Source organism: Ursus arctos, unplaced genomic scaffold, assembly GCF_023065955.2.
Source record: "Ursus arctos isolate Adak ecotype North America unplaced genomic scaffold, UrsArc2.0 scaffold_37, whole genome shotgun sequence".
NCBI lineage: Eukaryota > Metazoa > Chordata > Mammalia > Carnivora > Ursidae > Ursus > Ursus arctos.
The window spans coordinates 17,585,928-17,598,492 of record NW_026623053.1 but is presented as its reverse complement, the minus strand read 5'-3'; the positions used below and the strand labels follow the sequence as shown (position 1 = coordinate 17,598,492).

The following is a 12,565-nucleotide window of genomic DNA, read 5'->3' as shown; positions in this document are numbered from 1 at the left end:
TACTTTGGAAAAAATTATAGGTACCACTCCAGAGATTCAATAATGAGCAAAGTTATTCTGGAGCTTCCTTCTAGGGCAGTGCATTTGGTTGGCTACTCTATTGCAGTGGACAGTTACATTTGAATAGAACACCATTCTGTCCTTGTGCAGACCTATAGATGGCACTGTCTTCCTATAATTTTGGTGATTTGCTTAAAAAAAAGGAAAAGCTTTCTGCAGACAGTTAGATGTAGAAGTGTGTTAACTTCTAATTAGATCCTACCATTGTAAAACATTTGAAACAGGTGCCTGGCGTAGATGATAGAGAATTATACATTTGAAAAATGTAGATGACTGGACTTTGGAATTAATTTTTCTATTAAATTATCCTTAACTATGTATGGGAAAATAAGTTTATGTATATGAGTAAGAGAGGTGGGAACAACTATTTTTATTGCTATAATATTTATTTTCTCTGTGGTAGTCTTGCTTTTGAATTTAGAGTTCTGGATCAAACAAAAACCGTTGGTAAGTTTAGCATAAATGTCATATTCATTGCTTTTAGGTCTTGGAGATTACCTTGTGGAAACGAAACTCCTAGATTCCATAATTTTGTTTTTCTAAATTGTCGGGGTTAAAGTGTGTATACACTAATAGTAAATTACAAGTTTCTGTGAGCAAGATCTAGAGTGCCAAATGCATAGTTCTTTTTATTTATCTATCTGGGGCAGCCCCTCAAAATGCCATTTCTTGTTTTCATATAATGAGCTTTAACATAAGAAAGCGAGGGAGGTGTATAAAGAATGTATTTTCTTAAGTTCCAAACAGGATTTTTTGTTTTGTTTTGTTTAATACATACTGTGTGTGGAATTAATGGAAATACCAGAAGTCCTTGCCACTGTAAATGAACTCCTAACCACAAGATGGCAGTGTAACTTGCCCATGTTTTTTAAAACATTTTTTTAAGAAAAATGATTAGTAAATTAAACTCATTTCTTTCTCAACGAGAAATTTATACATGAAATTTTAACAAAATTATAAAGAAGATGAATATTGAAAATACTTAATATAAAAAGTACTATAGAACCTTTAGTGATTTATTTTGATTAGCAGGGGCTTTTTTAGTTGAGCTAAGAAAACATTTATTTCATATTCTTTTAAGATGAAAGTAGAAATGTGATCATATCAGAATTGGAAAGAATATCAGCAACTTTCTTTTACGGAACAATATGATCTGGTGTTTGCCTGACCAAGCATCAAAGAAGGGTAAGACTTTTTCTGTTTCCTTCATGTTTTTGTAAAGATCTGCATTGGCCTGTACCTTCTATTCTTTTGAGCACACATACGCTGGAGGTTAGAAGGTCAACAGCGAAGCAAAGAAGGGAAAGAAAAGAAAGAATAGTAGGGACACTGGCTCCTAAGTTATATGGAAAGAAAGCAGTGATGATGGTGTCTCTGTGACCCTTGCTGAATTTATATATTATATACTTTAAAAATGTATCCTCTGTCCATACAATAGGGGTTTTTAAATAGACATTATCCAGTATTGTTTGTATTTACAATGTTTTCATTGATATGCTTACATATTATGTGGTATTATGTTTTACTCTACATGGATGCTCTTCACGATTACTTTAGATTTTTTTTGTGTGATTAATTTAAAAGATTACACTGGATTTAATTCTTGTTTTTTAAGTCTTGCAAAGAGCGAGCCCCTTTTAGGTATCTCCAGGACTTGCACAGTTCTTAGAATATATCTACTCAATAAATCTATTTTTTATTCCAATTGCATTTGCCACAAAATGATACAATTCTTTTGAGACATATTTTGCTTATGTGCCCCTGTCTGATCAGCCATAAATGTGGCAGAGACAAAGAAAATATCTTCTATTTTAGAAGCCAGTGCTTTGAACTCATTCGTAGCATCTTATTTTGGTGATAGTAGAGGGAATGCTCCTTGTAGGAGTGATAGTTTCTCAGAGCTGCACTGAAAATAAAACTTTTATTTTCTGACATAAGGTATATGGAAATGCCAAATAGTGTGATTTACTTCGTATAATGGAATATTTGACATATAATCAATATAAGATGCACAGTTTCTGCTTGTGAGCAACTATACACAGAAATATTTTATAATATAAATTCAAAAAGCAGGTCTATTATTTTTCATTATTCACATAAGTTGGAAATAGATGGTAAGTTTTTTTGTGGTTAAGTTAAAATTAGGAAAAAATGACTTACCATTACCATGGATAGGAAAAACATACAAAACAAATATATAAGAAAAAAATAAGAAATGCTGTTACCATGTATGAGAAAAAATGTAGTTTCGTGTAATGCCTGAATGTGTAGGTCACGTTCCAAAAATCTGTAATTTTAGGTTAGTTGTTTATAATCAGGGTGCGTTTCCCCTAGAACAGTGTTATGTAATTTGTGGGCGAGCCACAAAAAAATATTTTTAACCCCTAGTGAGTGTGAAATACCACTAATAGGAGCCCTGAACCCTGGGACATTTAGGACCTTCATGCCCAAATCTAGGGTTCTGTGCCCTTCTGAAGTTAGCTTCCCTGGAGGTTTCAAGGGCTCTAAGGAGTGGGGAGTGAGAATGAGATGGTCATATGTAGAGACAGCCTGGTAACTTCTCCTTGGCAGTGAGTCACGAGGGAAGGGGGACCAGCAGGACCAGCAGGGCCATTTGAATGGGGCCACACATTCACAAAGGACCTCCTAACTTAAACTTTTGACATTTCTTTCAAATAAGGCTAGACATAAAGACATTGCCTTTCTCATTGCAATTGCGTGTGTTGAAAGCATTAATAGGTGATTTGCAGGCATTTAAAATAAGCTACACTTTAGTAACAGTTGGCATTTCTTTACTTTTTTAAATTTTTATTTATTTTTTTTATTTTAATGTTTTTTTGTTATATTATGTTAGTCACCATACAGTACATCCCTGGTTTCTGATGTAAAGTTCGATGATTCATTAGTTGCGTATAACACCCAGTGCACCATGCAATACGTGCCCTTCTTACTACCCATTACCAGTCTATCCCATTCCCCCACCCCCCTCCCCTCTGAGGCCCTCAATTTGTTTCTCATAGTCCATAGTCTCTCATGTTTCATTCCCCCTTCTGATTACCCCCCCTTTCTTTATCCCTTTCTTCCCCTACCGATCTTCCTAGTTCTTATGTTCCATAGATGAGAGAAATCATATAATTGTCTTTCTCTGCTTGACTTATTTCACTTAGCATTATCTCCTCCAGTGCCGTCCATGTTGCAGCAAATGTTGAGAACTCGTTCTTTCTGATAGCTGAGTAATATTCCATATTATATATGGACCACAACTTCTTAATCCATTCATCTGTTGAAGGGCATCTCGGCTCCTTCCACAGTTTAGCTATTGTGGACAATGCTGCTATGAACATTGGGGTGCATATGGCCCTTCTCTTCACTACGTCTGTATCTTTGGGGTAAATACCCAGCAGTGCAATGGCTGGGTCATAGGGTAGCTCAATTTTTAACTTTTTAAGGGACCTCCACACTGTTTTCCAGAGTGGCATTTCTTTACTTTTTAATATATTAAGAGTCTCATGTCTTTTTCAACTTCTGAGAAACTCTCGTCCTGAGGGAAAGATGTAATGGAGAGGTTCTCATTCCAATTGTTCCTGGTACATATTTGTGTAATAAACGGATGGATGGATGGATGGATGGATGGATAGATGGATGTTGAATAGTCAGCAGAAGATCACAGAGGAAGTGTGAAGCAAGGGACTGAAATAAAGGAAGCATCAAGGTTGGAGTAGATGGGGGGGTCACAGTGGTTATTGGTATATATATAGGTTGTTAGCAAATTAAAACTATTTCTACATTGAAAACTATCTGTATTTTTTGTTATGATTTGTGCAGTTCGTATAAATTTATGTGTTCTTTCATTTGAACATACATGAGGAAAGTCACACTTCTAATGTATGTTTTATTAACATTACAGAACTGAAAAAATAGCCATATATTAAATTTTTAAAGAAATCTTAGTTTTTATATTTTATCGACCTGTAACAATGACATGTTTATTTAAATGTAAGAATGCATAATATTAATTGTTAACTAAAGCCTGATGTATAATAGTGACAGATATTAAAACATGCTCTTATTCCTATCCGTTGATGATAAGCTCCCTGAGGATAAGAATCTTAGTCTGTTTGGTACCTGGCTATATCCCTAGTCCCTAAACAGAAAATGGCACAGGCTAGATACTAAATAAACATTTGTTGGATGAATAGATGACTGAATGAATGTTAAATTTATTTTGGTTCCCAATGTTAATTAATTCTTGAATGTTAATCAATTTTAAAAAATTGAATGTTAATTAATTTTAAAAATTCTAAACCTCTCAGCAAGATGCTAGAGCATATATTGCTTTCTATGTGATTTGAAGGAGTTGGTGCAGTTTCTTCCATGCCCCATACATGTCATTGGTAGTGCTCACCTGTCACCGAATTCAGACATGACCCCAGGAACCATGCAGGGTCCCAGATGCATTATTCCATTTTATTCCTAATAGTGGCAATGGAAGAAAAAGGAAATCCAAAGGGTCCTACTTTTCCCGTCCTGATTGCCCTAAGAAGGAGCCAGTCTTGGAGGGACTTTAATCCTATATAGTCTAAGTCCCATCGATTCTACAAACCTAGATCTTGACTGTGCATGGATGTAGACCTGTTTCTTCCCAATACCGGCCTTCCCAGGAATGATTATAAGAAGCATATATAGACTATTGGTTGAGTTGCTAACTGCTTGAGGGTAGGTTTATTTTCCCAAGCTCAAAGTCCACTGTGCTGGTTGTAGTTTTTTCCAGTCATTTATCATATATATACACATAATATATTTCATGAAATATATATGTATATGAATATTATTTTATATATATATATATGAAAACATTGATCTACCTAATTTTTGTTCTCTGATATTTGTTTTGGAATTACATCATTTTCCAAAAATGGCTACATAGATGGCAAACTTTTGAGTACACCGTGGGAGCTAAGCAATGAAATAGTTACAACTGAGATCAATAAAGAAGAAAATGGAGCACCTCATCAAAAGGCATCCATGTTTTGATAGTGAACTTTACCTTATGAAGACAGTAGAGGTGATACAGGGAGGTGACGTCCTGTAGGGATTCTGATGCTTTACTGACTGGCATTAGATCCCAACTTCGATATTCACTAGATGTGTTACTTTGGGCAGACAGCTTAACATTTCTGTGGTTTATCCATAGGATATATTGCAATACTTCATGACGTTGTTAGAAGGATCAGATGGGTTGATACATGTAAAGGTTTATCATTGTGCCTAGCACTTAGTAAGCACTCAGTAAATGCTAGTTACTAACAGAGAGGGAAAATGTAAAAGTATTTAGGCCTATTCCAGGCATTTAAAAAAATTGTCATAGATGAGTGCCATATTATATGAATATGTGTGTGCAAACAATAATTCTGTTCTACAATTTACAATGTAAACTGTATTTTTCTGTTTTTCTTCAAGAAACCTAACCTTATTTGGGGGTGGTGGAGTTTTTGTTATGTTCTCAAACCTGGATATCATTAACATGATCTTATTTTTTACCAGAAATTTTTATTTTTTATTCCCAGAATGGAGTCATTAGGTTTCATTTTCAGTATTCCATAGTGGGCCTATAGGAGTGATTCTCAGTTCATATTCCAGTGGTCACCCTATCAAATAACTTGGGTCACTCCCTTTCCCCCAAAACCTACTTTTTTAAAAAAAGAAGGGCATGTATATTTTTGTAGGTATTTTATTGTATTTATCATTCATAATAACTTTGGCTATCTTAAAATCGCAAAGTATTATTTGGAGCAAGTGTATCAAGTATTATTAATCAATACAAGTAGTAAAGACCTTTCCTTTAATGTGGTTATTTCCATATCCCATGCCGGTGAGAACGAGACCAACCATGTGATTGACAACTACTGGTTTATAGATTAACAGGGATCTGTTAGTCCTTTTCCCAGGAATTGAAGGCAAAATTATTACCGAAGTTTGTAATCACCCATTCTCATTAGTTTCTGTATTTTTTTCTAGTCCCTCAACCCCAAGGTTCGGTGTTCTCAGGGGCCTGTCCAGGGCTTCCCACCAAAGCACGCCATAAATAGCTTCCTAATCTGACATTTTAAAACCCTGATGTTGTTCCAGAAAACTTTTATTCTAGTAGCTAAATTGATAAATGTAATTAATTCTATTTTATTATTTGGGATAGGCTCCAAACTGTGCCTTTTCCCAGAAAAAGTTTAATAAGTTCTGGTAGGCCAATCAGGAAGGTTTTGAGCAACCTACAAAATAAACTGGCTTTGTCTGCTTCATTGCCCCAAATGTTGAGGAAAGCACAACAGGTATCTTTTGTGGAACCCCAAGTTTTCTTTGCTGCTAATGGTTATGTAATTATTAGTCAAATGCCTTCTTTTTTCATCCTGGTTTCTTCCAAGCAAACAACACACACACACACACACACACACACACACACACACACACACGGAAATACTTTCTGGCTGGGCTTTGAGCAGGTATCCAATTATTTACATGCTAACATTATTATTATATTTCTGTGTATACAACCTTCTATTAAAATATTTTTAAATTAATTCTTCCCAATGTCCATGAATTCATTCAGAAAACATTTCTTACATGTCTTTTATATATCAGGCCCTGTGATAAGTGTGGCCGATCTGATTTTAACCATGAGGAATGTTCAGCCCAGAAAGGGTGGTAATAGTTAACTGAGTCTGTTTGCCAGAAGGCGGGTGCTTAGTTCACCAACCTTCACTAAAATTTGATATTTTGCTTTCGCAAGCTGGTTAGAAGCATTGCATTAAAATACTGCCAAATTTTGTCCCTTTTTGTCCAAACTTTTTTAACTTGAAAAAGGAATTTCAGTGTGTAAAAATTTCCATTATAAGGCCACCTGTAAACTTAAAACAGTCAAACTGTTTTTTCAGCTGCCTGCAGCTCTGTTTCTCAACTGACTAATACTGACAGATAAAGATGGCTTTCCCCTGAGAAGGATTGTTTTGTTTGTGGTTGTTCTGTCACTACCAGGAGGGACAGCTCCCCTGATCTGTAGGGAATGCAGAGATGCAGTTTACAGACAGAATCATATGCTGACTAGCAACTAAAAAATAATAGTCAAATAATGATTTCATTGTTCCTTCCTGTGTCCATGACAACTGAGAGGTATGCAGCTAGACCAGGACACTGCCTGGGAATGTTCTTTTCCTCAAATACTACTATTTTGAGAAAGCTAACAATTTATTCTGACAATCAGGCTAAGGAGAAAAATGGGCATTTCCAGTATCTTGCTTATTTTAGTGTTTTTGTATCCCCAAAGCTAATTCTTCTGTCACTTCTTCTATTCAATAGCACTCTGACTTGCCTTTTTAAAAAATCTGGCTTATGGCATAGTTTCTGCCGATGGTAGTCAGTGATGAAGAGTTCCTCTTCTGGAGTTGGACAGAGCTGTGTGTAAGTCCTCTTTCAGCCAATTAAGAGTGGTGGGACCTTGGGAGAGTTTCTTAATCTCTCTAATCTTCACATCCTTATTCATAAAGTAGGAGTTAGTAACAGAATCTTTCTTCATAAGGTTGTTGTGAATTAAATAAGATAATGCACAGAAGGTGCTTAGCCTGCTGCTTGGCACAAGTAAGCCCTCCATAAATTGATGGTTTGTTGCTATTATCAGCAGTCTCCTGTACAAGACTGTAAAAGCAATGGTTCTCAGCCTTGGCTGCACATTAGAATCACCTGGGTAATTTAAAAAGATCCCGGTGCCAGCACCACAGTCCAGATCAACAAAATCAGCATCTTGGGGGTTGGGTCCAGGACTTGGCATTTTTAACGTGCTTCGGCTGATTCCAGTGTGTAGCCGAGGTTCAGAAATACTGTCCCTGAAGGTGGGGCCTGTATTATAATAAAGCATTCAGACAAAAAATGTATGAAAAACTTGCTAATGTGGATATTTTGAAAAATAAAAATATGATCTAGAAAAAAAAAAGTGACACAGAGTACCTTGCATGTTTTGTTGTAAGTATTTTGAGAAACTGAATAGGGCAAAGCTAAATTGAGTGATTTTTCAACGGGCCACTTTTTATCAACATCATAGTAGAGCAAAGCTACTAAGAAAGAAATGGAAAATTGTAAAATATGTGGGAACCCAAAGTTTTTGAGAATTGGAACAAATGGAACTATACTAAAGCAAAATTATTTTTAATGGAACTATACACATGGAACTATACTAAAGCAAAATGAAACTATACTAAAGTAAAATTATTTTTATATTTTAGTGGTTTTTTGAAAAAAGGGAGATAATTGACAATCATAAAGACAAATCTATACTATTTTAACACAAAGATCAGTGTAATTCAAACATATCGCACTTAGTTCATATCTGTGTTTGTGTGAATTTGAGGGAAAACCAATGGCAACTCGAGAATACATGCTTTTATATTGCTTATGCTGAATCAGCATATTTAGCCATTCATTATATTATTAAACCTTTTGGAATGGGAAGGCAAAGATCCAGGAAAAGCTCAATTGTATATAACTACATAAGAAAGCTTGAATTTCTTCCTGGTAATCCAAAAGACGTTAATTATTAAGTTTTCAAGATCTTATAAAGTTAAAAAAAAAATGAAAGCACAGACTTAACTTTTCCAGAGGGATTTCTCAGCCCCCCAGTTCTTTAACTGTATTTCCGACGTGAATTTCTCTGTATTTCAACATATCACATTATTTTGGTAAACAAGTTGTTTTAATTTTAAGCTTCTTTAAAAGAACGTTTTAAAATATTATTATTCATCTCACATTCATTATCTGTTTCTTGGTGTATACAGTTTTAACCTGTATATATTGTTGACACTCACCACAATAATCACACTTGTTTACTACTGCTAGTTTTCCAGATAGTTTTGTATGTATGTGTTCTTTCAGTTCTCACAATACCTCAGTGAGGATACAGTTCGAGAATTAGCCTCATTTTATAGGTGGGGAAACTAAGGCAGTTTATTAGTAGGCAGTTTCAACTCAACTAGGGCAAAGATTCCTGTTTTCTAGTCAGATATTCCTGTCATCAGCTCATTCATGCATTTATCTTTATCAAGCTGCCGGTATGTGTCCGATGGAGTTCTAGGTAATGGGCATCCAAGATGAGTAAGACACACGTGTTGCCTTTAAAGAGTTATGTACACAGTGTCATAAGTGGACTTGAAATTCTTAGCCTGTGTCTACCAAGGCAAAATCCATGACCTGAAATTGCCAAGGACAAAGCTGTCAAGTCTTCCAAGACATAGGGCAGAAGAAGAAAAGAGTTGAGGTAGTTCAGAAACCCATAATGACCGTGTTTTACAGTTATATTTTGTGACAGCCTACTAGGTGCAAGATCAGCTTGGACACTAATATCCCCTGCAGCTGAATTTTCTGGTGATTTCTGCCACAGTAGGGAATGCTGTGGTGTTTTTCTAAGAATATATTATCCAGCGATGCTTTAATTTGTTTTTCTCCAGCTTTTCAACAGCTAATGTTCATTTTAGTTTTGGCAGAAACTTTTGAAGATTAAGCATTTTGGTTTATTTTTAATGCGACTTCATCTCAAGTAGTTAACTGGTAGTAGTAATCCTGTTGTTGAATTTAAAATAGTCGCACTTACTAGACACAAATTAAATTCTACAGTAAGGTAAAGAGTTTAAGTTTAATTAAACTCTCCTCAAAATACATCCATTTTTTTCTGATTGTAAAGTCTTAGAGTAAAGTTATTGTCATAACTGTCTTTTGTAATTAGCCATGTTCACATTACTTTAAAGCATAAAGCAGGAGTCAGTTAAATGGATAGAACCATTTTAGTTCTTGTTGAGGATTCATATTTGCCCTAAAGGAAGGAAAGTTCAGAACGAATATTGTTAGTTTTTCAGTTATTGAGTGGAAATACTTTATGTATTGAAAATTTTCCTTAAATATTTTGCAAAGATAAAAAATATTATAAAGAGGAATAGCATTTAATGTTGAAAAGTTAAAATATAAGTATTGTTAAACAGCAAATAAATGAAATATATCTCTTAGTCTTGTATGAAACTATTTTAAGTTAATGTCAATAAAGTTTAAATTAGTTCAGACTTTTCTTATTAGAATAAATGTTTCCTTTTAAAATGCATGATAATCATAATCAAGACAAAATTTGTCCTGTTATTTATTTTCAAAATGATTGTACATGTTTAGCAGACTTTTGATTTAAATCCCCAGTGATATATTGGAGACAGATGTTTAGATGACCTCATGTTTAAAGTAATGTTATATTTGGACACAAGATTAAATTTTCCTTAAAATCTTTCCTTATAAGTTAAACTGTGTGGTAGTATACAAAAACTAATCAATGATTTGCAGTGGATTAATGCAATTCTTGTATTTTAAATAAAATTTTCAATTTTTTTATGGAGTTCCACGTAGTACAAAAGAGCTGATTATGAAACAGCTGTTTACAAATGAAAATATTGTTTTTGGCTGGCCAGCTAAATGGGAAACAGATTTGAAAAGTTCCATGAATTTGAATGCAAATTTACCATATCATTTATACTGAACCAAAGAACGTTGGTAAAAGACTGCAACATAGTTTACCAAAAAAATTCCGTTGAAGACTGTTTTGTATGATATAATATGAACATTTTAAATAGTTTTTCCTTTTTCAAAAACTAATTTTTCCTTATGAAAATCAATATAATATGTAGTTAGTATATTGGCAAAGTTTTAAAGGAGCCCATAAATGATATTTGACATTTCAATGAAGAGAAATTGGCAGATGGAGCAATTAGAAACGTATAGGTAACTGAGTAGAGTGAAATAGATAAAAGATAAGAGATATTGTCCAAAGACAGTAAATTACTGTATGTGACAAAGGTGTTTAAGTCAGAGCTATATAGCTATTAGTATATTGTCATTTTCATCAATAGCTTGAATGTTTTACTGGATATTACATTGCTATGGAATTATAGATCAACTGAATTTTTCAATTTTATCCAGCTTTTCTGGCATTCGTAGACAGATAAATTCATTAGTCATTGTTTTCTTCTTCTTTTTCTCTTTTAAGTGAACTTTATGCCCAAAAGGCTTGAACGCATGACCCCAAGATCAAGAGTTGCATGCTCTACCAACTGAGCCAGCCAGGCGCCCCAACTATGGAAATTATAATTTAAAAAACATGGTCTGCAAGGAAAACCTACACATTTTCTCTCAAATTTTAAATAGTTATTAAAAATTATTTATTTTGGAAATCAGTTTACATAAAAATAAGACATAAAGGCCTTATCTTTTGAATTTTGAATGACTCCTTTGAATGCCAAAGTACATAATTTACTCGAGGTGGTAGTTTATGAGTTAAACTTCTAGAACTATTGTTGTTTCTTTTTCTTTTTCTCTTCTGTCGTCTTTCTCCTTGTCTCAGTGTTCTGAAGGTGGGATTGTATTGCTTCAGTAGCTTTTTAAAAATCACCTGGGGAATAAATGCCTTTTGGGGGGTGGGATATTACATCTGGTTCTGTTGTAACTTGAATAGAATAACTCTTTAACTCTCTATGTGGTTGATAATCACTCAAGAAAGAAACAAGGGGAATATGTGCAAAATATTTTAAGAAACAAGTTTTGGGGCAAAATGAAGACAAAGAGAATCTAGGAATCCAAGCAACATAAATACAAGGTTTTTAAATGAAATATTATTTTATTGACATTGAAGAGTGTGTCCTTAATGGCTGATCCACCTTTAGCATACGCTTGAATTGTTTTACACATTTTCTGTTGAGTGTCAGTAGTTAAGGAAGCCCTGTAAAACTAATTCATTGACATACAGACATGCTAAATGTTATAGTAGGCTGTAACTTTTAAAGAAGGGTTGATGCCTTTTGGCTACTTTAATGATATATCATTTACCTTAGAGAGTAACAGAGATTATTGCCAGATTAATTCCTAGATAAAGCAGACTACAGAGTAGAGATGGCTTACAGCACATCATCCACTTCTTTTTGTCTTTACTCAAGATCCTATAATGTAGCAGTGTATAAAAATCAGACCACTGGCACAAATAAAGATCCATTTGGGAGCCACTAAAGGAGGTTTTCCAATTTACTTATATTTCAGCCTCATATGTTCACATACTTGACATAAATAATAAGAAAGTTTTAAAATCAGCTGATGTTTAATGCTTCCAACAAGTAAGTAAAATCGGGATTTTTGCATATGGGCAAAATTAAATTTTGGAAAGAAGCGTAATTGACACAAATGAATAAAATGGTAATAGTTAGACATAAATGTAACATTTTAATATACTTGTTTTTAAAACTCAGCAGCATACTGATTTTGCCAAATGTGTAATGCCATTTATCTGCCATTACAGAGTATTACAAAATATTTTCACTCCTTGAAAATCCCTTGTGTTTCATCTATTCATCCCTGCCCCCACAACCTCTGACAATCATGGTCTTTTTACTGCCTCTGTAGTTCTTCCTTTTTCAGAATGTTTTATAGTTGGAATCATACA

The 12,565-nt window shown here is 34.2% G+C and overlaps 1 protein-coding gene across 4 annotated transcripts in view; it reads left to right on the top strand.

The window, feature by feature from the left end:
- SLC25A21 (solute carrier family 25 member 21) overlaps positions 1-12,565 on the top strand; it is a 470,551-nt gene that overhangs the window by 13,208 nt on the left and 444,778 nt on the right. Inside the window, exon 1 of one of the 4 annotated variants that reach the window (XM_057306424.1) lies at positions 1,143-1,245. The exons of the other annotated variants lie outside the window; for them this stretch is intronic. Within the exon in view, the coding sequence (XP_057162407.1) occupies positions 1,209-1,245 (37 nt within the window). The 5' untranslated portion in view covers positions 1,143-1,208. Of the gene's footprint in view, positions 1-1,142; positions 1,246-12,565 lie in introns of those variants that run through there. 4 annotated transcript variants of the gene reach the window in all.